Raw genomic sequence first — 27,076 nt, 5'->3', positions numbered from 1 at the left:
ACGACTGAGATCAGCGCAGACTTTCAAATCAATACGCAAAACTTGATCCCATAAGCCCAGCCACCTTTGACGGTGTAAGCAAGAGAAAATAAAGCAAGGATATATTAAGCAGAAAACACATTTTGCTAGTCCTGGAAAGCCGCTACTAAATATTTAGATCTTAAATTAATTGAATTTTTACTTCCTTTCTTTAAAGGATCAACTATCTGCATAGTAATAACTACTTGGTTTCCGCCTATGTCCTCCAAAGCCACCCAAACGATGAACGTAAAAAAAAAAGAAAATTAAAGACGTCTGTCATACCGTCACGGCGCACAGCAGCACGTACCCTCATATCTATCATATGCATAGTTTTAGGCGCGCGCGTGCCAGCTTAACCACAATACATTAGTCATTTGATATGCGAAACATTGACTGAATACGAATTTTTTTTTGCAAACCTATTGCAAATACTTTTAATAAGAAAATGGAAATTACACAGCTGAGTATGTGAAATACAAAAATTGTAACTTAAGCTAAATGGAAGGGTGTCAAATGGCAAATAACTGAAGCGCACTAAAATAGGCAACGCTAATACAACATGTAATGCAACACTGCTCAAGCGTGCAATTATTTGGTAAAAAACAACAACAACAAGAACGACATGTGCGGAATGAGAACAATACGAGCGCAAGGCTTCAGAGGCTTATGAATATTGAAGTGAGTCTTTTTGGTGAGGATATGAGTTAATGGAATATTTTAATGGCCAAGTATTTAAGTTTATTTTTGGTTAATGCTAGAAGAAGTAAAATAATTGAATAATATGTTGGATGGGTGTATAGACTTTACTTGGAGCAAATATATGCTGGGTAAATTTTGCAATTGTGCATACCAATTGGGGAAAGAAGATTTTGCTCTACCACACCCTTTGTATTAAAAGCTTATATTTCTAGACGGTATATTCGTTAAGTTTTTAACCAAACACGTCCTTTTGTTTGTACTGCGATACTTTAAGAATTTGAATGCTGATGAGTTTTTCCTGAGTGAAATGATATTTTCTTTCTTGGCCCAGCATTGCAACATTGCGTATAGAACTGCTCTTCTGGATTAGCAATAAAATAAATTTGTTCGTTTGGTATAAGAGGAAAACGACTTGTCTTTGCATTTTGAAGTTGGCACAAAGCACCAATCAGTCATATGATTGCTCGTAAGAGATCTCACCTCAGGCAGTTGATTTCCGGCTCACTCAATCACACTTCTTGGCGCTATTGCACTGAATTTTCATTCGTTCGTAGCAATGCGGTGCGTCGTGTAAAAAATAAAAAACCTAATTCTTAAATATGAAATGGATGAGTTAGCTTTTAGTTTAAGCAGCTATCTTTGTAGAGCTAAATGTTAGAGCTTTTTTTAAAGAAATTTGCAGATCAACAAATTCAGTAATGTCCCAAAGGTTTTGATTTTGCATTTCTGACAAAAAACCCTTTAAGTTTTTATGAGATTTTGATGTAGAGCTTAGTCTGGTGTATTAATGACTCACAGTATCTCTGGTCCCAATGAAGGATATTCATATTTTAAAAAATGACTTAAATTCTAATTTATTTATCGGAGATAGAAGATTAGATACGAATTTGCGAAACTGAATGAATTATGGCGCTCTCGACAAAAAGTGGACTTTGCTTTCGATATCGAGAAAAGGGTTAGAATTCTAATGAAATTCTAATGCCAATTTCCAATTGGTTTCTAATGTGAATTTTAAATCAACTAAATTTTCATTCTTTTAGGCCCGGTTTTTCAGTACAAGTTCAACTCAGTTTGTCAGTTAAACTATGTTTAACTTATTCTGCAGTTTTTCAGTCTACTTTAACTGAAGTTTAAGCTGAGCTTAAGCGGCCAATCTGGCAGGGTTAAACTCTAGTTAACCTATCAGTTATTTGCGTTCGTTCGAAATGGCGTCGAGTATACCCAAAATGCATTTGGGCTTGAGTACCATTAGAGCTATGTTGACAACTAGGCATACTTCTAAAATCTCAAGAGTTGTTTCGAAACAATGGCTCAACATGAGAATCATAGCGTACTCATCAAAAGGGGGAATTTTTTATAAAGAAAAATGATATTACTTAAATTGAAAATATTAATTCCCAACTTGTGGTTCTCTAACTGGATTTAAGTGTAAGATTCCATACTACAGTATTTTCACGATAACAAAAAAATACATATAATTTATTTTTGATTAATTACGCTTCATTACTGCTATCAACCCACAATAAGCAGCTGCTGGTTTTAGTGGTACCGATATTTTTTTGTTGATTTTTTTTTTTCAAATCCACCTCAACTTGATATCCAATGTAGGATATCAACTGGAGAAATGTGTTTAATAGTCATTTGAGAACTGTACATTTCCCAATATCTCTCAAAGGTTGGATAATAATTTCATAATGATAATAACGTAGGAGAACTCTACAATTTTACAAAGTTTCTCTAAGGTTGGATAGTGATTGGAGAATGAAGTTGGATATCAACTCGAGAATTATCTTGTTTAAGAATAATTAAATAATGATGTTGGATATCACCTCCGGAACTAGATATATATTTCGATAGAGAAATATTTTTTCAATGCTTGTTGGGTAAACAAAAACCAGCTGTTGCCGTATCTCCGAATTATCTAGATAATAAAAAACAATGTTGCCGTACAAAAAAGCCTACCGTAAAGGCGGCCCTAAAATTGCTCAGTAGTTTAAGAGTTTAAATTTGACTAGAGGTTAAGCAAACTAAGTTTAAGTTAGCTTAACCAACTACTGAAAAACCGGGCCTTATTATTTTGTAACAATTCGAACCCTAATTTTAACGAAATTTTCGCTGTCGCTAATGCCAGTAAAATAGCATTCCAACAATTTGCTCAATTTCTCTCTTTAACTTTTTTTTATTTATTTTCACTTACTACTTTTAATTATTACAAATGAAAAACTGATTTTGCAACTATCAACATTTTGGCACAACTTTTCACGATTTTTATCTCTTACCTATGACACTAAGTATGTGTGATCATGTCGTACAAATAATCGATAACTGTGAACCATGTTTGCTGGGATACGGTTCGCATTGTTGTTACGAGCGTAATCTATAACTGATCAGAATGCTCATTTTCTTCTTTCATTATAGTCTGCGGAGCTTGATATTGCACAAGTAATGGTACTCTGCGGCCCTACGTGCAGTGCGGCTGGTCAGCATTCCCAATATTCAATTTCTTTATGCACAGATTCCAAATAATGAAAATTTCTAAATTGTGCGTTAACTCAGCTAAAATTTACTTCATGCAGGGATTAATTTTGAGCTAGTTCGAGGCGCAGCTAACGCTTTTATTATCACTTTGCTTTGAGAAAATTAGGTATGTAATTACTTTACCAGATTTGTTCCGACCATTGATTGATATTAAGATTTGTTAAGTCGTGACTAATTCAAGTTCAAAGACGTTTAAAATCGAGACAAATCCCTGGATCCTCCGACCATACCGAAGGACATATGCCGAGTCCATCTTGATGCCGTTCTGCTAGCAAACATGCCTCAAAAATGTATGTGTGTACTGTTAGATATTTAGTGGAAAATTTTTAGCATTGCAAATGTAAGAACGGGTTTCGAGGGTATTTTTTTTATGTGCAGACATCGCAACCATTTCTTATCGACGAGTTATAAGTTTGCAGTAGTTGTGTCATCGACGAGGTATAGATGAGCTATCGATTTGCATTTGCTATCGCTAAAAAAGGTCATCAACCAGTTATCGATTTTTAACGATGATTTATCGGTTTGTATCAAAAACTATTTAACACTTTATTTTTGAAAAGTTATCGATTTTGTGTCGAAAAGTTTTCTATATGTAATCAAACATGTATCGATTTGCTATGGAGAAGCTACCGATTCGTTATCAAAAAATTAGCGATATGTTATCAAAAAATTAGCGATATATTATCAAAAAATTTTCGATTTGCTATCGAAAGGTTAACGCTGTGCTATCGAGAAATTATGAATTTGCTATAAAAATGTTATTGGTTCGATATCAAAGTATTATAGTTTGCCTATCAGAGTGCAACCAATTTGTCAATAGCGTGTTATAGTTTCCTTATCGATGACTTATCGGTTTGTTATGAAACAGATACTGATAAAATGTCTATATAAAATTGATGACACATTCTTAGTTCGTATTTTTACCAGCCTAATAACAAACCAGAAAGTCGATTGCTCGTCTATAACAAGCCGATATCGAACCGATCACTCGACAGTTAATAATTCGCTGTCGATAATAAGCCCATAATAAAGCAATGTCAACATCGATTCTTACCGATAAGAAGCTGAGCAAGTTCTTCTCAAAAAACCCGTAATTTTTTGATTCTGGTAAAGTTACCACTGTTTCGTTTTAACTTCAACCCCTGGGCGAGCTCTAATAAACTTAGTTAACTTCTTTACACATCGAGCTTTACATTTGGTGCTTACAGTTTTCCTTCTACCAATGAAAGACAAGGACAGATACTTGAAGAGCCTGCTCTTATGGTGCTGGGTCACTTGGAAATCTATCTACATATTCCTTTTAATCTTAAAAGAAAATACTATATAACTTATATTTTCTTGAATAAATTGACATCGATAGGTATATCCAGTAATCAAATCGATACTTCTGAGTTAACTGTACATCTGTCATTTCATGCTCTCGCATCAAACCACTAAAAAGGAAAATTACTTAAATTAAAGCAAATTGTATTTTCCAATCGACAATTTCTGCTGCCAATTCCTCACCTGCTCACATCTAAAGTGTTGTAATAGTTGTTGAGAAAATGCACTCAACGTACATTTATACGTACACACCGAAATGAATCAAGGAAATGACGACTCTTACGTTGACGACAGCACCACCGAATACAAGGCAACGATTGATTGCTCCCAAGGGACGTCAGAGCCAAGTAAAAAGAATGGGAATACTAAAAATTGCAATGTTGCTGTGTGTGGCGTTAATGGTGGTGTCACTTGCAGTAGCAACATCACGATTAGAGGTGTTGTAACGCATAACAGAGAAAGAGATCTTAGTCATATATATGTATGTGTGAAAATAGGGTGTCGGAAAAAATCGCTTGATGCAATCATAATCACCCTTTTGAGTTTTTGAGTGAGCAGTCGTATTGCAAGTAGCAAATGGCAAGAAATCAAGTGTTGTACTTCACGCAATGCCGCTGCAAGAGGCGTAGAAGACTAAGGAAGAGCTTGAAAGTAGCGGGAGAAAAGCTTAGTGCTTCCACACAAGACATAAATGTTGTATTTGCAATTGCCCATATAAAATTCCCTTGGTAATTGCGCGCATTTAACCCGCTGCGTATCACTCCTGCAAATACGCTAAGCAAACAAGGAATTATTGCAATTTTCACAACCAATTTCGAAGAAATTTGGTGGTGTGTAGATAACCGAATGGCTTCCTCTGTACATTTCGTAATATTTCTTTAACAACTTGTTCTATATATCTACTCCCGCTTCAGCGTGTCGCTTATCGGAAAATGCATTTCCATGGCTGCTGCACGGAAATGAACCCTTAAGGCAGTAGAGGGTTGGTTGGCTAGCTATCAAGAGCGTGTGTAGTCATTATTACAAGCAGCAATTTAAATATGTTAAGAATATTATAAGATTTTGTTGTGAGATTTAAGATGCAACCACTGGTGCTACACTATAAGCATAATATCTAATCATAATTTCCCTTAAGCGGCTTATTTTCCGGGTTTTGTAAGTCATTATTCTACAACAGATTATCAGCAAAGTGATAGAATTTAGAATAAAAATGTAATTTAGAATTACATTTTTATTCTAAATTACGGGTTTTTATATTTTTGTATTAGAAACCGCAGTGGGACTTGATTACCAAGCAATACAAATTGGGTGACAGTTAGTGCAGTTGTTGTTATAGTAGTGCTTCGCTTCATCCAATAGGTGCGACCACTCACTTACTTACTTACTTAATTGGCGCTTAACCGTTTATTCGGTTATGGCCGTCCAACAAGGCGCCCCAGTCACTTCTTTGCGCTGTCAACTGGCGCCAATTGGTTACACCAAGGGAATTTACATCGTTTCCCAACTAGTCCTTCCAGTTGAGTGTGCGCCGCCCTCTTTCTCTACTTCCATAGGCGTGTTCCGATAGAAACACTTTCTTAGCCGGAGCGTCATCTTTTATTCGCATAACATGGAATAGCCAGTGTAGCCGCTGCATTGTAATTCGCTGGACTATGTTGATGTCTGTGTAAAGCTCGTACAGCTCATCATTAAATCTTCTGCGGTACTCGCCATCGACCACTCACTAATGACATCAATACCTTCTAACGGGAGTCCGACGAAACTCACTCTTTCAACTGGGTTGGACCGAAGAGATAAGGTTGTTAAAGGCTTTTGTTACACATTGGAATTGAAAAAAGTATTTTGGTGTTGATTCTAGATAAGTAAGAATTTTACCTATTACAGTGGATAGATCGAAGTTAAGTTAGAGTGACGCGTGTCTCCCTGGATAGGTTACTTTCTTCAACTACGAATTTAGGGTATTTGTCTGTAAGAACGGGGCTCACGGCGTAATCCCTGGCATATTAGTCCGACGCCTTTTTATGGATGTCTCTGAGGGCCTAATCATGCTTTTCCTAAGTACCGTATTTCTTCATAGTGCTTACGGAGATGACTTCTTAAGTTCCTGCGAGGCGCGGCTTCGTCAAACCATAGGGTGGATACTTGGGAAACATTCCCCGGAAGTATGGCATCAAAGAAGGTAGTCAACAATTTAAGAGTAAGGCTATACTCCCAACTAACATATTGGGCGCAAATTCAACATACAACTGGGAAGGCGTCTATACAACTGTCGTTGCTAAGCAGGCTGAAGCTGCTGACGCTCTTTCCGCTATCGACGTGACTGTACGGCTGTGGGCGAACACAGTTCGTACAAGTGATTGGTGAATATCAAGATCGCATGAAAGTTGTAAACAAAGAGAACGGGTAGAAAACGTTTAGATTATGACAAGAACAATGGAAAAATGAGCAGCGAGGCGGATGGACAAAGAAACTAGTAACAAATGTTGAATCATGGAGCACCAGAAGCTTTGGTGAGCTAAATTACACCTTACCTAAGTGCTTTCCGGACACGGGTACTTCAAAAAATATTTGCACAGAATAAAAAAATCCGACGGGCCTAGGTGAGCTTACGGCGATGTAGATGAGGCTGATGCCGAACACACATTCTCCAAATACGCGCGATTAAGCCATAATCGACAACAGCTTAAGGAGAGAGTCGGCCAAATCACTTTCAAATCAGTTGCTTCGTAGAAAACACACTCAGAGCAAAAAAGGCGGACCTGGGGCCCTATTCGTTAACTGTGAGTTTTAAAGTGTACACAAGAAATTGTGTAAACTTTGAAATTCTGATTCTGTAAAGCAAAACTGTGAACAAAAAAACTCACTGATAAAAACTTCGTGAATTTTCTTGGCAGCCAGTGTACACTATTCTGACATTCAAAACTCATACGTGCTGTTGCAGAATGACTTTTTTGTTTTCATGGCGTTTAATGAATATTTTCTCACTGACATAAGACTTTTACATTCAGCAAAACAATGTACACAATAATTTACAGAATCGCATGAAAATTTAAAGTGTAAATTGTATGTGCAAATGAGTTTTCAATGAGTGTACATCTTTCAGTTTTCAACAGTTACAGAATTGACCCCCTGGACGCAGGAGCAACAGAAGCAAAGACGACCAGTATGCAAGTCTATTATGAATATATGCAAAAGAGGTCATGGAGAGGGCAATGGTTCCAAATGTACATTAGCTCTACAAAGTTAGATAATTGAAATTAAAATTATAACATCCATTTCTGAAATATTTAAATATTAAATTTAAAAATTGTTTACACTACGCCCAGCATTGCTACGAATGAATGCGAGTTCTGCGCTGTAGCGTCAAGAAGTGCAATTGTGTGAGTCGTAAATCAACTGCCCTTCGTTTATTCTGCTAACAAAATGGTTTGTGTGTTTGATTTTACCATTTACATATTAAGCAGCATGCAACTGTTGAATAATTGTTTTTTAGTTTGGACAGACATGCGTGCATACGTTTCTGCTCTTTGCGCGGATATCAGCGACTAAACCCCTAACAACTACGAAGATTTTACTCTAAGCAACACAGCCACAGTTTAAATTTTGATTGACAGCTGCTCTTAACTGATTGCCTTGTAAATGCATAAATTGTTTCCAAATAAATGTGATAATATGTCGTAGTTGTAAAGATTTAAAATATTTCCGGACCCATAGTTCTTGAAGGGTCACGAGAACAAAAATAACAAACGAACCATACAAGAAATAATTAACTACTACTCACCTCAATATAACCCTGTACGCTGTCGCACTGCTGCAGCACCAAAATCGCCGAATTGAATTTCAGCGCCGATAGCTCATCCGGTGAGCATGGACTCAGGAAACCACTATCAGCATCACTATGCGAAGAAAGTGGACGTGGTTTACGTATTTTATATGGTACATTACGACTTGGCACCGGTCCCGGATTAAAGAGTACATAATTAGATTCGATTGGTACGGTACGCGAGCGTAAATGTTCTTTGCTATCTAAGAGCATATGCTGCAAATGAAGCATATGCTCAGATGAGACTAACTCCGATATAGCGCGTTGCTCATTATGTAACGCTCTCTCAGCAGAGGTTGCTGCGTTATTTTGTGCTTTATTGTCATTTTCTTTGTTAGCTGCTTGACGTTTATCGCGCTTATCATTCGCACTCGCCGAACTACCAGCAGCGGATGAGTTTTTGGATGAGTGAGTGCGAAAAGGTGAAAGATTTAAGAAGGTTAACTTCTTTTTTGTACGTTGTAGCGTCGTTTGCGATGAAGTTGCGGAGGTGGATGAACTCGTTGAGTTTGTAGAGGTAGAGGATTCTACAAGTGCGGTGGATGTGGTTGTAGTTGTGGAAGCGGTGGTATTTGTGTCTTTCGATTCTTGACTATTCGACATGCTGGGCGCTGTGTCGAGTACTTCAAGTAATTGTTCCAAGCTAGCGGACTTGCGCAAGATTGGTTCATCAGTAGTTTGCACAGCCAAAGCTTCGAGATTAGCGTGCACCAATTGTTCATTTGTATACGGATTAGGTATGCCGATATCAGCAGCAGGTTCTTTTTCAAAGTCATCGGGATCAATAACAAAATAATTGTGATGATCAAAATTTGAGTGCAACGCTGCAGCAGCACCACAAGTTTCCTCAAAAGTTACCTCCACAACTAGTGTAGAATCTTCTTCCTCTGGCATGTCTTCGGTATATATGACTTCGGGCACAATTTCCTCTTCGCTAAAGTCCAAATTTTGCTGGGAACTGAATAGTGGATCGCGTAGACCATGCGTGGGTGTTGTTACAAACATTCTGCTCAGCTGCTCTTGTGTACGTTGTCGCAGCTGCTTTTCATTAATAAAATCTACCGGATCAAAAAGGCAATAGTTATCCATGTGTGAGACATGTGTCTTACGCTGGCGCACTGGCAGATTCTTTAACTTCTCACTATAGTCTGCGTGATTATTATTCGAAGCATTCGAATTCGGTGGGCTAACATCTGATGGTGCAGGTGGTGGTGGGGATATCTCATGTGTTGATGGTGCCACTTTATCTTGTTGCGCTGCACTGCTACCCGAAGTAAGGGACTTCTGCGAACCACGACTGAGCGAGGCAAAGAGACCGCGCGCTAAACAATTCTTCAATTCAGACACGCGTCCTTTGTAGGGACTTGATTGTGCGCTTGCGCTGCCACCCGCATGCTCGCTACCATCATAAACACCCAAGCGCGCATTCAACTTACTCAACTCTTTGCGTTCTTTCTTACTGAGCACAACTTTGCCGCGTGACGGTGTCACTGGTGCAGATACGGAAGCAGCACCCTCTGTAGATCGTTGCATGGCTAGGTAGCGTGTATCACGCGTTGGCATTTGCGAGATCGGTGGGGGTGTGGGTGGTGGCGGTTCACGATATACCGGCAGCTTTGGCGAGTTTTGCGCCGAAGCGCCGCATTTTGCAAATTGTGCATTCGTTATGACGGTCGTCGACTCATAACTCACTGGAAAATCACGAAAGAGTTCACTAAATTGTGCCGACTCTGCACCGGTATATCTGCCATTATGGAAATTCAGCTCCATATAATTAGAATCGCGTAATGCGTTCGCATCATCGCGCAGTGCGCTAGCACGTTGCGAGAAAGTAGCATTACATAGTCTGTGATTGATTTGAGTTTGGCAGGCAGTTAAACAGGCTGAAGCTGGTAGTGTACCAGGCGCGCTAGAATGCGAATGCTGAGATGCAGTAAGCGTATGAAGATCGCCGCTGGTAAAATCAGCGCTCGGTGAGCGAGTTAGGGAAGACGTGTTTGAAGCATTATTGGCATTACGATCCGCCGCCGCCAAAGATTTACTATGCCGTAATATTGTTGACTTTTCCTTGGCCTGTCGTTGGGATTTCGGCATATTGTTGGCAGACTTAATTGTGCCTTTATTATTACACTGCTGCTGTGGTTTTTGTTTTTGACTTTCCGTTATTGCGCTGTGTATCGTACGTCCTTTTAATCTGTCGACATCCTCTTGCACGACTTTGCTGGCGCTAATTGCATTGTTGTTATAAATATTTATATGGCTATCAGAATTTCGAGCCACAGCGTCTGTTAAGCTTCTTCTTGTGGTCGTTGCTTTCACCAACAGCGCTGTGTTTTCTATAGCTTCATCAATTTGTACATTTGTGGGCTGCTCCAAACTATGTTCCACGTTGTGTGTTGTAGCTCCCACAGAGTGTGCACGTCGTACACGCCTTTTAACTGTACCGGTGTATGAGCTTGGTGAGTCCCAGTCATAAATTGATGTTTTTATATTCACACCGACAAGGGGTAATGGTGTAATGGTAGCATTTTGTTTCGCAATTGCATTGTTTGTATTCTCAAAACTTTGCTTTTCCCATGCGATTTTCTTTTGGTCCTTTTCGGCTTGGCAGTTATTGTTATTCTTCGCTTTATGTTCGACACTCTCGCTCTGTTGCCTGTCACAATTTTGTTTTATTTTACCTTTTTGATTTCGGTGAACTCTTGATGTGCTACTATTGTTGGGTTTAGTCGCTTGACCTGCTGCAACTAACGTTTCATGTGATCCTTTTTCTTCATCATCATCAACACCAACTTCATCTCTTTTTCGATTTTTGTACTCAGGTTCCTTGATGGGGGTATTTTGCGTATCGGTTACATATGATGTGGAAGTTGTTTGTATTTGATGTGCATGTTGGTTAGACATTTTCGTTGAGCCTTGTGCGCTACGCTCGTTGTCTCTTGTAATATATAATTGTTTTTGGGGAAAAATGTTGGGGTAGGTATATGATAGCAAGAAAGTAGCAGTTGTTGTTGCATTGCGCGCCTTTTCATATTGTTTTCGTTTCTGGGTTTTGTGTTGGTTACTTGCTGTAGTAGTTGGTTGAGCCTTTTAACTTCAGTTTCATAACTGGTTTTGTTAGGATTTTTTATTTGTATTTTTTACTTGAAATTCCTATGATTTTAATTGGATTTCACAAGCACATATTTTTGTTACACTCTTTTACTTTTACACTGTTTTCATCATTCTTATACAGCGCTCTTAATATTTTTGAATTTTGGCTCATAAAATTTTGCATTTTTACCATTGCAAATTTTTCACATTTTCATGCTCAACTGACCAAACAAACAAATTTTCATTATTTTTCCTTTTCTTGCTTAGTTTTCCTGTTATATTTTTTCGTTATCACTTTGCTTACTCACTATTCCTTTGGGTTTTTCATTTACTTAGGTGTGGGGTTAAAATTAAAATTAAATTGATTAATGGTTTTAAGTCTTCATCTTTATGTGCCTTTCAACTTGACGCTTCCCTAGCCTTTTTTATTTTGTTAAACCGGATACGGAAAGTGCAAGGGTTAATGGTTTGTTCTTGTGTTAGTGTTTAGTGTTGGAAAATGTATTATTAAAAAAAGTGGTACAGGACACTTTATCGCCTTTTGAAAGACTTTAACTTTTTTTAGACTGAAGGAGACACTGGGATAAGATAAAGCAAACGCTTTTTAAAAAATATTAGAAGGCAATAAAATTCAGCCAACCTAACCTCCTTCCTGTAACAAGTTCTATAAACGTAATGTATTTAATTTTTTACAGGAACTACAAACAAATGTATGTCATTGAGATGAGGGCGGAGCTGCGTATAGAAAGCAGCGTAAGTGGGGAAAGTTTCTGAACGCCATTCACCAGGAACTGTCCGGTCGCTTGTGACCAATTATCTTCTAGGTAGCCCTTTAGTGACGACGCCTCCTGCACCCGTTTATGATTTGAGGGTATGCACCTGGAGCGTCCGTTGCCTTAACGGGATTGGTGCAGATGCTCGGCTGGTGAAAGTAAAAGCCCCGCCATCCAAGAAATGCGATAGACGATGCAAAGAAGAAGAAGAAGAAGAAGAAGAAAATTAAAATTTGGAGTGGCCAAGCGAATAATCGCAGTTTACGCCGTTCACGCCTGTGACGACACTACGGCCGCTATGCGAATAAAATAAAATTTTTATACTCAGCGTGCTTTGCACACAGAGTATATTAACTTTGATTGGATAACGGTTGGTTGCACAGGTGTAAAGGAATCGAGATAGATATAGACTTACATATATCAAAATCATCAGCATCGAAAAAAAATTTGATTGAGCCATGTCCGGCCGTCCGTCTGTCCGTTAACACGATAACTTGAGTAAATATTGAGATATATTCACCAAATTTGGTACACGCGGGCGTGGAACCGCCCACTTGTGATAAAATCAATTTTACAAATATTATTAATCATAAATAAAAAATCGTTAAACCTGTCGTAACAAAATTCAGCAGAGAGGTTGCCTTTAACAAAATACACCACGGAAACTATACGTCAAAAGACTGCAATCAGTACAGACTGCCAGTGATTTTGCAACTCGACTCTCGCAACCGCTTTTTGAGAGCACAATTCAACTAGACGGAATGAAGGGGAGTGGTAGCATACCTTTGAAGCATTTCGCATCGCCGCTGAGAAAATAAGTTACCGGCGACCACGGAAAAACAACTGGTACGATAAAGATGTCGCATTGTAACCGGAAGAAAAGACGTTGCCTACAGGACTACGTTAAAAGCGAGTGAACCCTGCCGCGACTGGCGCGCCTTGTTGGACGGTCATAACCGTTTAAACGGTTAAGCGCCAATTAAGTAGGAAAGCTACCGCGAATTGAAGGGGGAAGCGAAACGCTTTTATAGGAGGAAAAAAGCAGAGGCAGAAAGGCGTGAGTGCGGGGAGCTCGAGCTATTTGAAATAACGCCCGGAAATTTCACCAAAAAAATGTGGCAACAGACAGAAGGTATTAACTCTTGTAAAAACGAAAACGGCTATCTTGTAACAAATGTCCTGATAAAGCTTAGATTATGGAAGACAGCGATGTGACGCTCCGGAATGATGGACCCGAAAGTGAAGCCCTCTCTCGGCAACCGAAAATCACGCTCTAAAAATCACTTATCTTACCATGACAACATCAGATGAGGTGGTATTAGGAGTGTTCGAGAGAAAAGTTCTTCGAAAGACTTACGAAACTCGAAGAAGATTTCATCAACATAGTCTAGTGAATTAAAACGCAGTGTCTACGTTCTTCGAATGAAAGATAATGATCCGAATAAGAAAGAATTTTTATAGAAGCTGGCTTTTGGAAGCAGAGAAAGAGGGCGGCGCCGACTCCGCTGATAGGACCAGGTGGAAACGATTAAGATGCCCTTGGTGTAACCAATTGGCGCCAGTTGGCTCATAGAAGGAGCGACTGGCGCGCTGGACAACCATAACCGTTTTAAAGGTTGAGCACCAATTTATAATTTGGTCTGTCTTTGCCCTGGGCGAACAAGCCAGAGTTGTCTGTACTTTTTTCTTTTCCAGTTTACTTTTTTCCCCTTTGTATGTGCCTTTGTGAGTCCAAATAAGGCCTCTGAGCAACAGCATGCTGCTAGGCGAACTAGTCTGCCTGTTCTTTGCATTAATGTCCCTGATGCCTGAATGATGATACATTCTCCTAAAAGACTTCGTACATTCCATATTTTAAGATTTTAATCTCAAGTTAGTAAACTTTTGTCGAGCTTTTAATATTTCACAATGGCCATACGAAAATTGCTTTGCCACAAATCCTCTGCCTTTGTAAGTTCCACATAAAAAAATTGATATTTTTAATTGCTTTTTGGCCGCAATTTGAGCATTTCAGAAAACTTTTCTTTTCAGAAAAAATAACCCGAAAGTATCCTTTGTGCGATATTTATTCAAGCGTGTACAAATTCACACAAAGAAGGACAATAAAAATGTCAAAAAATAAAGCCATTATTCTTACCAATCTGTTTTCTTTTCTATTATTAAATTTTCATTCTTTATCAAGCGCACTTAAATTCCTGTGGTTACATAAAATTCACCCTCTAAATGTAGTATCAAGAGCATAGCACCTAAGCACAAATGCACTACCAGTACTTGCCGTATGACTTTAATGTACCACTAACTCAACAGTTATTGCTTTAATTGCCTAATTAGTAAACCGAAATTGCAGTTATTGAAATGACCGACGAGTATGCGCAGCTGCTTTAAGACTGCGTTGCAGTTTGGTTGCTATGTTGACTGGGTAGGTTATCAAACAGTTGCTGGCATACCTAAGATACCAAAGACACACACACACAAAGCAGTAGGTGTAAGCACCTAAAAGTATGCTACACTCGAAACTTCGTTACAAATTTACAACTTTCATGTAGAACTATTTTGTTAGCAATTCTTTACGGCATCCTATGCCACGAAAAAGTTGAATTGCCACAAGAAACAGCAAAATTGATTATTTGTAAAATTTCTTTCTCTTTTTCCTGCTGCGGTAATAAACTCGCAACAAGTTGCATACTTTTTGGCACATGATGAATTTAAATGGTAATGAAATGAACTATGGCAAACAAGTGCAAGAAAGTAAGAATATAAGAATGAGCATAAAATGTAGCGCATCAAAAATAGAGGGGAGGCGGCAACAAAATGTGCATAAATGTGAAACTTATTTCATTACCTTCTGGACTTGAGGAATTTTGTAATACTTTTGCAATTAAAATGTTAATTTTAAATGAATTGTTCGTGGTAGGATTGGGATTTTTAGGAGGCGCAATGTGACTGATGCTGGCAGAGGAAGCGGGACGAAAGAAAAAAAGAAATTGGGTTAGTATGTTTTTATTAAATATTTCACGACTGTGAAAGCCTTTTTATGAAATGTTATGTTGTAAAGCATACTTTTAGGCGCAACTTTCGAAAGTTTGCGTTTTGTGGAACAACTGTATATAAGTATACAAAGGAATAAGAGTAGATAGTAAAAGTCTTCTGAGGCTTTTATTTCAATTAGTATTTTTCGCAATATAATCTTCTTTTATGAAAATGTAGTAAAGCATACTTTTAGGCGCAGCTTTCGAAAGTTTGATTGCGTTATGTGAAACAACTGCATATAAGTATACAAAGGAACAAGAAGAGCTAGTAAAAGTCTTCTGAGGCTTCTCTTTCAATTCGCCTTTTTCGCAATATAATCTTCTTATAGTCTTTCTGATATTGCACAATGAGCACTAAGCTTAAGAAAGATATGTTATACCGACTTGGTGCTTAAAACAAAAACGATCTAAAGACACAGAAGAAGCACCCTAGTGGATTCAAGATCAATAAACCTTGGTAGCTTAAGCATACTTAAATGGATGAAACAATTTCTCACACAATTCAAACGATTTGCACATCCATTTGGGAGTGGAGTATGTCCTTGTCTCAGCTGCTGTTTCGAAAACGATTTATATCAAAACACTTTGAAATAACGCCTTATATCCGAATTTGTCTCAAAAGTGGCCTATCTGATTTTATATTCAATACATTTTGGCATTAGCTGGGGATTTATAAAAAAAAATTCTTCAACAAAATCCTCGGATAAAACGGTGTTGAAGCGAATTCTGAAATAAAGAATTTTGAAAAACATTCTCAGATAAGGCGTTTTTGAAATGTCAACTGAGATAGCGTGGTATTCTACACAGTCGTCGATATGTTTGTATTTTGTAAAAAGATGTTCTTACAAAAGAAAATTGATAGACTTAGAGTGAGAAATTTTTGCAATCTATTAACGTCCGAAGGGCTTAATTTAAGAGTGGTTAGTTTTCGACAAGTATTTAAAGTAGTTCGTAAAACAAATTCCAGTTGAGGTATTGAATTTGATATCCTAGTACCCCTTTAATAAACACTCCGTTAGTACTATTTTCTCTGGATTAGATAAAGAGGCAACAAAATGTGTACAAGTACTTGCTATCGTCCACAAAAGAATCACTGCTAACGGATATCAATTCGAGACTGTGAAGGACTACGTCTATCTGGAAACCAGCATTAACAATGATTCTGGCCAAAAAAGCTACCTTGGATAGCGTGAGCAATTGAAAAGAGGGAGACAAACAAAAATCTTGCTCCACAAGTAGCTCATCATACCTGTCCTGATGTATGACACGAAATCCTAAGCAATGTCGATTGTTGGTGTGAAGTTTTATGAGCCTGTCCCTGATGCCGACGACGAGTATCGAAGCGGGTATAACGATGGGATATATGACTTTTATAAAGATGTAAAGATAGTGCAAAGGCTTCGCTGGCTAATCATGCAAATAGATGTAGACGCTCCGGCCAAGAGAGTATATCAGTCGACACCACGGTTCGGAAGCAGAAGAATGGGACGATATCTGCTGACTTGAAGGAAGACTTGACCCCTTACTGCTCTCAATTGACGTCAGTTATCGCGAATAAGGGAAAGCTGGCGTGACTTTATTACGAAAAGGCCGAAATCGTTTAGACTGTTAAGATCTCAGGTCACGGGAGGAAAGTACTGATGCCTCTGCGAACATACCCGAAGGGAAAGTTTACCTAATATTTGCTTGTAGGAATCAAAGTTTGTAACCTTGTTATGCTAAAGAGACTTCTGATATACTAGCTCAAGTAATTTTCACTGCAGTTTCGTCGTGCGAAATTAAATGTGTACTGCTGAGAGAGGTTTTATCACCTCTGCTGGGCATAAAATGTCGGGTTAACCGCCAATGCATAGAATACGGATATGGTGTTGTTCACTAAGAGGTATAAGGTCCCGGATCGGATTGGACCGAAGCCAAGAAAAGTGACACTGCAGGAGAAACCTTGTAAAATATATCTAGGAATCGTACTAGATAATAAGTTCTCGTGGAGGCTCAACGTGGAAGAGAGAGTGAGAAGGCTTTGATGCCAGTTTATGAAGAAGAGGAAGGCTGGAGAGGATGTGACACCAATCGCCGTATCTCTCTCTCTCTTTCTCATTTGTTATTTACTGCGATTGTTAAGCCTATTTAATACAATTGGTGCCCACCCACACGAAAAAGAACCTATCCCAAAAAATTAGAGAAGGTATGCAGGCTATTAATGTTTAGCAACACGGCAGCCTTAAAGCAACCACGGCGGCTGCACTGTATGCCCCTCTGCTCATTCAACCTGTAGAGTGGTGGCGAAGAACATGGCGGTAACAACAGCAATGATACTCAGTTCCTGGGGTAGCTTGAGCACAGACTATACTGCCCTAGCAGTTAAGCGTCATCCAATACTGAATGAAAACACTACCTAGTTCCCTACCTGCGCTTCAATGGGGCTCTTAGAACCGAAATAGAGGTGGAAGTTTGGTGCAAGGGCGCGCTCAAATGGCAGACGAGGTGATACACGTATACACCGACGGTTCCAAAGAAGGCGGAGTTATTTTTTAACACTATGAACTTATACAGTCTATGTGAGGTCCTCATATACCAACCAGTTAACCTAACCCAAATGATCCGGCTTAGAAAATTAGTACACAAGAAATTTTGCTGGCCATGATTCACTTAGAAATTTATTTTTCTAAATATGTATTTTAAAAATTTTGCATCTGCCATGTTAAAGCATCCGAAAGGATTACCGAAAATTTTCATTTAACAGCCTTTAAGTGCAAGTAAATACAGAACAAATAATGCCTCAAAAAATGCTATTACAAATACAAACATACATTAACAAACACATATACAATGTGAGCTCTTACCAAATGCTAGATTGAGTTATTTACTACTACTCATACGAGTATTTAGTACAAACTTTTAAAGAGAAGTAAAACAGAGAGTTTACGATAGACACTCACACATCAACTGTCACAGTCCTTGAGTATTTACGCTTGGCAACATTGTATGGTTACCATCAATGGTCAACATACTTCATATGCAGCTTAAGTTGAAGCTTAAAATCGTTGTAATTGTAAGCAAGAAAGTATAGCAACTGTCAGTAGTCAGGCTTGTGAAAAGCAAGAGTAAACAAGTTGTAAGCAATGAAAATGCGAAAAATAGGAAACCGAGAAAAAGAATTCACAAATAAAGCAAAAAAAATCACTTCAAAATGCTTCTGAAAGTAAACACTTTTTAAAGTTGAAGCAAAGACTGAGCGAACTCTTAAAGTGGAAGAGCTAAAAAACGAAATGCAAGCAAACGTGATAGTGAATCTGAGTACCTATTAAAAATGTGAACTTTCAATAGTAGCAACAAGAATTTGTCAATAGTTCAAGTTTGTGGTTAAATTGCATGCAATAACGTTTAACTCTTTCCTATCTGCTGAGTATATATTTCGTACAGGGGCCACTCCGTTTCAACACGGCTTCTAAAACAATTTTTTTTTAAATATTGATGTAGTGGTGAAAGCGGAAGCAATGCTATAATACCCAGTGTCATTGATCAAGCTCTGTTGAATGAGCCCAAAAATATTCCACACAATTTGAGTTTAAACAAGTAAGGAAATCTAAGTTCGGGTGAAACCGAACATTACATATCCAGCTGTACACTTGAAACGCTGTTGTTGTTTGTTTTGTGTACTTTATAGTGTTACAAGGCTGCGCAATAATACATATACATACGGTTCTATTCTGAACTAATTTTTCTTCGAGTTATGGGCCCCGGAATATAAAAAATTGCTTAGTCATAAAAGGGGCGGTGCCACGCCCATTTTTTAAAATTTGAAGGTTTTATATTTATTGTTAAAAATCCACTTGAGAAATGAAATCCCATTGATATAAAGCTCTCTTTTGCAAAGATATAGCTTACTTTATTCGTCCACGGCCCTTTTAAAAATCTTGTATATAAAAGTGGGCGTGGTCCATAACCGATTTCATTAATTTTTCTACAAAGCATTCCTTATAGTAAAGGCAACCTCTTTGCCGAATTTTGTTACGATAAGTTTAACGATTTTTGATTTATGATTAATAATATTCGTAAAATTGATTTTATCACAAGTGGGCGATGCCACACCCTTTTCAAACATTTTTTGCAAATTTGTATCAAGAGTCTCAATATCAGTCCACATGTCAAAATTCAAGATTCCAGGTGTATTATTTACTAAATAATCAGGTTTTTTGTGTTTTCCAAAATGTTATATCGTGTTAACGGACAGACGGACGGACGGAGGCACAGACATGGCTCAATCAAATTTTTTTTCGATACTGATGATTTTGATATATGGAATCTATATCTATTTCGATTCCTTTATACCTGTACAACCAACGTTATCCAATCAAAGTCTCCGTAACCATCGACGTGTTCAATTTTTTTTATTCACAGGATTCACAAATTTAACATGGAACCACTCATATCTCGCAGCAAAATTGTCAACTCCCAACACTACTTTCAATAATTGTGTATATCTCTGCACATGGAAAGTGCTTTCATTTACACATTACCAAGTTTTGTCATTGCTGTTGTCGCTTCCATTTTAGTTTGGTATTTCTACATTTCATTTTATTTGCTTGCGTTGGCGCTGTGCGGTTTTTGTGCCAAAATCTTGTCAAAGTTTTGCGGCAAATACTGCAAATTTGTTCGCCTTACATTTGTGCTTCTGCTGCTGCTGAATGCTGATATCAATACGACTACACTCTCAACTTCATTCAACTGCACTCAATTCTACTCAACTAAAGCGTCAGGCGACATACTGCACTCATCGCATAACTTTCAACTGCTTTTAAGGTATGACACGCTTAACGAACCTACACATAACAAGTAAGGAAGGCTAAGTTCGGGTGTAACCGAACATTACATACTCAGCTGAGAGCTTTGGAGATAAAATAAGGGAAAATCACCATGTTGTAAAAAGAACCTAGGGTAACCCTGGAATGTGTTTGAATGGCACGGGTTTCAAATGGAAGGTATTAAAGAGATTTTAAAAGGGAGTAGGCCTTAGTTCTATAGGTGGACGGCTTTTCGAGATATCGCCATAAAGGTAGACGAGGGGTGACTCTAGAATGTGTTTGTACGATATGGGTATCAAATGAAAGGTGTTAATGAGTATTTTAAAAGGGAGTGGGCCTTAGTTCTATAGGTGGACCTTTCGAGATATCCTTTTCGAGATATCGCCATAAAGGTGGACCAGGGGTGACCCTATAATGTGTTTGTACGATATGGATATCACATTAAGGGTATTAATGAGGGTTTTAAAAGGGAGTGGGCCTTAGTTGTATATGTGAAGGCGCTTTCGAGATATCGACCAAATGTGAACCAGTGTGATCCAGAACATCATCTGTCGGGTACCGCTAATTTATTTATATATGCAATACCACTAACAGTATTCCTGCCAAGATTCCAAGGGCTTTTGATTTCGCCCTGCAGAACTTTTTCATTTTATTCTGCTTAAAACGGTAGGTGTCACACCCATTTTACAAAGTTTTTTCTAAAGTTATATTTGGCGTTAAAAATCCAATCCAATTACCATGTTTCATTTCTTTTTTCATATTTGGTACAGAATTATGGCATTTTTTTCATTTTTCGTAATTTTCGATATCGGAAAAGTGGGCGTGGTCATAGTCAGATTTCGGCCATATTTTATACCAAGATAAAGTGACTTCAGATAAGTACGTGAACTAAGTTTAGTTAAGATATATCGTTTTTTGCGCAAGTTATCGTGTTAACGGCCGAGCGGAAGGACAGACGGTCGACTGTGTATAAAAACTGGGCGTGGCTTCAACCGATTTCGCCCATTTTCATAGAAAACAGTTATCGTCATAGAATCTATGTCCCTACCAAATTTCACAAGGATACAAGGATTGGTAAATTTTTGTTCGAGTATCTTAGACGAATTAAATGAAAAAGGACAGAGCCACGCCCATTTTGTAATTTTCTTTTATTTTTGTATTTTATTGCACCATATCATTACTGGAGTTGAATGTTGACATACTTTACTTATATACTGTAAAGATATTAAATTTTTTGTTAAAATTTGACTTAAAAAATTTTTTTTTAAAAAGTGGGCGTGCTCGTCATCTGAATCCCTAATTTTTATTTAGCATATATATAGTAATAGGGGTGACGTGCCTACCAAATTTCAACATGATATCTTCAACGCTTGCCAAATTACAGCTTGCAGAACTTTTAAATTACCTTCTTTTAAAAGTGGCGATGTCACGCTCGTTGTCCAAAATTTTACTAATTTTCTCTTTTGCGTCATAAGATCAACGCGCCTACCAAGTTTCATCGCTTTATCCATCTTTGGTAATGAATTATGGCACTTTTTCTGTTTTTCGAAATTTTTGATATCGAAAAAGTGGGCGTGGGTGTAGTCCGATTTCGTTCATTTTAAATAGCGATCTGAGATGAGCGCCCAGAAATCTACATACCAAATTTCATCAAGATACCTCAAAACTCAAGTTATCGTGTTTACAGAGGGACGGACTGACGGACGGACGGGCGGACGGATATGGCCAAATGAATTTCTTTTTCGCCCAAATCATTTTGATATATAGAAGTCTATATCTATCTCGATTAGTTTATGCCGTTACGGATTAATGCGAACAAAGTTAATGTACTCTGTGAGCTCTGCTCAGCTGAGTATAAAAATAGAGTCCCTGAATGAAGCGTACAGCAAGCAAGACCTGTGCCAACAAGCTTTAATGTATGTGTGTGTGTGTGTGTGTGTGTGGGTGTATGGATTCCAGGAACTTGTTGAAGATTTAGTAAAATTCACAAAAGCACTCAAATTTTCGTTAATATCGTTAAGCGCCTTAAAATATGCTAGGAATCAAAATTTTGATGTAACAATTACGAAAGTGCATTAATTTTTGAGTAAAGTGGATTTACTTGCATTATTTTGTTCATGAATGTGTTTTTTATTCTTTATACGCATAAATTGCTGTTTGAAGATAAAATAAGAATTTGAAGATAAAATGTTTTTAATGTGTTAGTTCTTTGGTGACGGACGGGTCGGCAGAGATCCATACAACAGAAGTTTGCCAGCTCCGCTTTTAGATTCGTCTCGACTTCAGTCTTGCCTCGGTTCCAGTTTAATTCAGTATTTAGTGTGTTAATTTTAATTTGAAGAAGTATTTAAGTTTTGTTCATCCAAGGAAAAAATCTATGAAGACCTATATCCTTAGAATGAAGAACAACAATTTGCATTATACGTCAGTCATATGCTTCTTTAGATAAAGCTAAGCAGGACACTGTTTTGGAAACTAAAAGTGAAATGTAAAAAATTTGTATGTTGCGTTTTGACATGATGGTTTTCCTAAAAGCTGAAAAGTTTCTGAATATTCCAACGATTTCTAGTAGAGCTTACGATTTATTCTCGAACACAAGCGAGATTTTCGAGACCCGAGAAATCGAGAAATCGACTTCCCGCGAGATTCTCGTATCTCGAAGTAATCGCAAATCTCGCGAGCGTCTCGACATTCTTACTTAATCGCTGTATGGACAGTATTTATACATTTGGTTTTTTTTTTACTTGTGACTTTTTTGTTGATTATATTGCTTCCAATAACATTTAACTCAAAACATTTATTATACATATAATTTTTTTCGCAATATTTTATTTTTCAACGAGACATCAAGAACATGGCTTCTAGCGAGATTCTCGAATTACTTGTAAGGCTCGCGAGATTCTCGAATTACTCGTAAGGCTCGCAAGATTCTCGAATCTCGAATTACTCGTAATACTCGCGATCTTCCCGACTTTAAATTCAGTCGCTGCATTGGCAATATTCTGTATATTTCGGGGTTTTTTACTAGTGGTTTTGCGTAAATTTTGGCTTGTGCTCCAGAAGAAATCGTAAGCTCTATATAAAACAGCCAATGAATCGATTAAGTTGAACGTGGAGAAGCTCGCGAGTCTTACCAGTAATTCGAGATTCGAGAATTTCGCGAGCCTTACGAGTAATTCGAGATTCGAGAATCTTGGAAGCCTTACGAGTAACTCGATATTCGAGAATCTCGCGAGAAGTTGAGACTCGCGAGAAATCTCTTCTCGAACATGTTCGAGAAATCATAAGCTCTAATTTCTAGTGACTCCTTGTCAGAAGTGTATCTGAACGAAGATCTTTCGGAAAAGTGGCATCTTCAAAGTGGGTTAGGTTAAGTTGAGCTGGCTGCTCCGTGAGAACCTCATATAGACTGAATGCGTTCACAATGTTACCATAAGTTTGCTTATCGACCAGACAGAAAACCCCTATCAGAAATCAGGACCTATGTTATATTTCATATTTCACATATCTTTATTAAGTCAAATGGTAACAACCTTACTGACTAGTTTATAGGTTAACTTAATACTATTTTAACAATTTTAAAGTAAGAGTTACTGAGATAAGTAATAAGACTCAATGCGTGCCTTAAACAGGGACCTTGGCATAGCAAAGTCCAGGTCAAGGCTTCTGGATAGGCGATTAAGTTCTACAAGACCTCTTAAAAGAGGTGCGAAACTGAAGTAATTCGAACGCAGCAATTCAACGCGGAATGTACTGTGAAAGCGGAGAGAGAAATAGTTCTGTCCGTTTGGCAAATACTAGAAGCTTTCTAGGAGCTACTTTGTGCGTCATCACAAACCGTTCTCGATCGTTTCCTCTTCTAACTCGCACTTCCTATATCTGATATCTCTAACTAGACCCAATTTAAAAGCATGTGACGCCAGAAGGCAGTCTATTCAGAATACCTATCATGAGCATATAGTACTCTCTTTTCACTGGTAAAAGTAACTTTATTAATCCGAGGTAGTAAGACCTGCAAATAAATTCGATTTAGATTTATTTAGCTCTTGCGTTTTGTATATTTTTTCATCTACATTTTTTTCATCCCATTCTAAAAATGGGCGGCCTTCCAAACTTGTCTAGGAAAGCATTTTTTCTGGCAGTCGCGGTAACGTAATGTTTCAAAAATCTGTCGATATGTAAATTAACAATTCAACTTTTCATATTTACTTTAAGTTCCTCTTTAAAGTTATTTGTAAAAGCAACTTTGTGAACGCGACCTATATTCTCCTGAACTGGGCTCATAATACTACAAGCAAAGCAATGCCAATATTTAGGAACCTGTAGGAACGAATAAGGTTGTATGTATGTAATAAGAAAATGTGTAATAGTGAAATTGAAAAAAAGCAGAAATAAAATATAAATCGCTTAAGGATAATACGATGCTGCTCCCTTGCGCTTTGTGCTATCGTAAATTGTATACTTTAAGGCGCATATGCATTGTACATACTTACAGGATTATTAGATTTAATTGAAGGGGACCACTGAAGCTGGTATTTACTAGAAATGCAAAAGCTCAGACCTAAAGTTAGAAAACTTAGTAGAAAAATTTCTTGAATTTATGTGAAAAGAGGTAAACCGCAAGATGAGGTTCTCTCCCCAATACTTTGGGTTACAGCACTGAACGAGGTACTACTTGAGCTCGATATTAGCGGAGTAAAGGTAGTGACATATGCGGACAAACTACTAGTCACAGTTTCGGGGTAAGCGAAATCCAACAGGATGCTCTAGCCACGTTACACACCTAAGTGGCAGGGAACGGCCTCAATATCAACTCAAGTAAGACAGAACTGATACTCTTCAGTAACATATCCAAGATATCTCAAATTCGAATTACCTTGCTAGATGGTACTGAACTCTCCCTCTCAATGAGAGTAAAGTACCTTGGCGTCGAGATAGACAACAAGCTAAACTGGAAAGTCAATATTGAGAGCTGAGTAGAGAAGGCATAAATTGCATACTGCTCATGTAGGAGAATAGTTAGCAGGAACTGTGACCTAAGGGCAAATCTAATGATGTGGCTCTACACATTGGTCGTAAGATCCATTCCTAGGGTATGGAGCGTTAATGAGGTTGCCAGCACGGGAAAAACCATACAACATTAAGAAAAGAGGCGCAATTGTTATCCTTAACCAGCAGCCATTGGACCTCCACATTAGCCTGACAGCTACTAGCTAAGCCATCAGACTTAGGGAGTGTAGAAGTTGAAACTAAAACTATATGGTCCCTGCGTTATCCTAACAATGCTCCCTAAGCTTAATGCGACAACAGATTATCGCTTAGCTACATTGAACTATGACAAGAATCTCCGGGTGATGTTTCCCTCAAGAACGGATTTGTCAGCCGACAAAGTTTATAAAGATTGCGCAATTTCACTCTACTCCGATGAGCCAAAAATTGACTGCGGTGTTGGTGCGGGGGCTTTCACCGAACAGCTAAAAGTCACAATATCCATACGTCCTTCAAACTCAGCTGGTATCTTCCAAGCAGAGGTACTGGATATAGAAAGGGCCTCTGTGTTCCTGGTAACCGACGGTGTGATATGCATATAGTCGGTCAGCCAAAAAGCGCTCCAAGCATTAGATTCACCATACACGCTTTCTAAGGCCGTCGAAAACTATAAGAGGGCGTTACGCGAAAACTATAAAAGGGATTGCATCCATCATGCTCACTTAGGTACCCTGTCACTAGAACTTTGACGGAAATGAAAAAAAACGGTTGAACTGGCAAAGGCCGGTGCATCGCTGTACATCTCTGAAGCAGTTACGATGATCCGACTACTTCCAAACAAAACGCCATTCTTATAAATTTCAAGAAAGCCGCAGTTCGCCATTGGTACTCTATAAATACCTGCAATATCACCAAGCAATCGTGGCCTGACTATAACCAGAGAAGAACAGAGTCTCTACTGAAAATGTGTAGGAAAGAAATATTCAAGATCACATCCACAATTGCAGGGCCCACACGCGGAAATAATGGAAACACTCTTCAAACATTGTATTGTGGATAGTTGTAGGGAGACAGACATCCATTTCCTCTTCGAATGCCCAGACCTGGCGAACTTGTCTAGGCAGTTTTGTGCTGCCCGACTTAGGGGCGGTGTCGAAATGCTCCATGGAGGTGAGAAGGTTTATGGATCTAACCAAATAATTTGATTAAACATTTTGGGTACATTGTGCAATTGGTTCCAGGAGAATGTGCATCAAACTGACACCTAGAACGATACTTGGGTCCGATCTCTTCGGCCGGCAGCACAGCAAACAATCAGCTATGTGAAAAAAAGTTGAAACTTTTGAATGCCAAACCAAAATTTTACACCAAAAAAGTTGAGGCTAAAAAAAAAAAAATTGCCCAAAAACACTTCTCTCAATCTGACAAAAGTGTACTAGAGATTTAGTTAACTCACGAAATGCCTTCACACAAATAATTGTGTTCATTAGTTAGCACACTATCTGGCAGCAGGAATGTCAGAACCCATTAACTAAGACGACAAATTTGAGCAGGCCCACAAGCAAAATTGGCTACACACTAACACAGACAAACTTCACTCAAAGGCAACAAACAAAAGCAAAATATTTTCAAAACGTGAAAAAAGCAAATGCAGAGTAAATATTTTTAATCATAATTTACGGAGTGCGCCCAAAATCTTGGACCAAAGCCAGCAGTGCAATGACAAGGAATTTAAATAACAAATAAAAAATGAGCTGCACACCATAAAATGTAAAAAGGATGAGTTTGCTTTGTAATGGTCACGCGCTGAGCTCATAATTTTCACTGAACTATTTTGCACAAATCTTTGTTCTTCTCTCTCTTTCTATGTCATATTTTTTGTGAATATGCAAAAATGTCCGCGAAAGTACTTTGTAGGATTATTGTAGTATGATTTTAGGCGACGTGCTATCAGTGCTTGCTTTGCTCTTGGTATAAATGGAT

The 27,076-nt window shown here is 38.2% G+C and overlaps 1 protein-coding gene across 7 annotated transcripts in view; it reads right to left on the bottom strand.

Moving 5' to 3' along the window:
- The window catches only part of sick (sickie), a 1,191,762-nt gene that overhangs the window by 1,006,147 nt on the left and 158,539 nt on the right, over nucleotides 1-27,076 (bottom strand). For 2 of the 7 annotated variants that reach the window (XM_067765315.1, XM_067765316.1), the window contains exon 1: nucleotides 8,363-11,945. The exons of the other annotated variants lie outside the window; for them this stretch is intronic. In XM_067765315.1, the coding sequence (XP_067621416.1) occupies nucleotides 8,363-11,308 (2,946 nt within the window). In that variant the 5' untranslated portion in view covers nucleotides 11,309-11,945. Of the gene's footprint in view, nucleotides 1-8,362; nucleotides 11,946-27,076 lie in introns of those variants that run through there. 7 annotated transcript variants of the gene reach the window in all.

This window comes from Eurosta solidaginis, chromosome 2 (genome assembly GCF_040869045.1).
Source record: "Eurosta solidaginis isolate ZX-2024a chromosome 2, ASM4086904v1, whole genome shotgun sequence".
NCBI lineage: Eukaryota > Metazoa > Arthropoda > Insecta > Diptera > Tephritidae > Eurosta > Eurosta solidaginis.
Note: the sequence above shows the minus strand (reverse complement) of the source record. Positions and strands in the feature narration are given on the sequence as shown.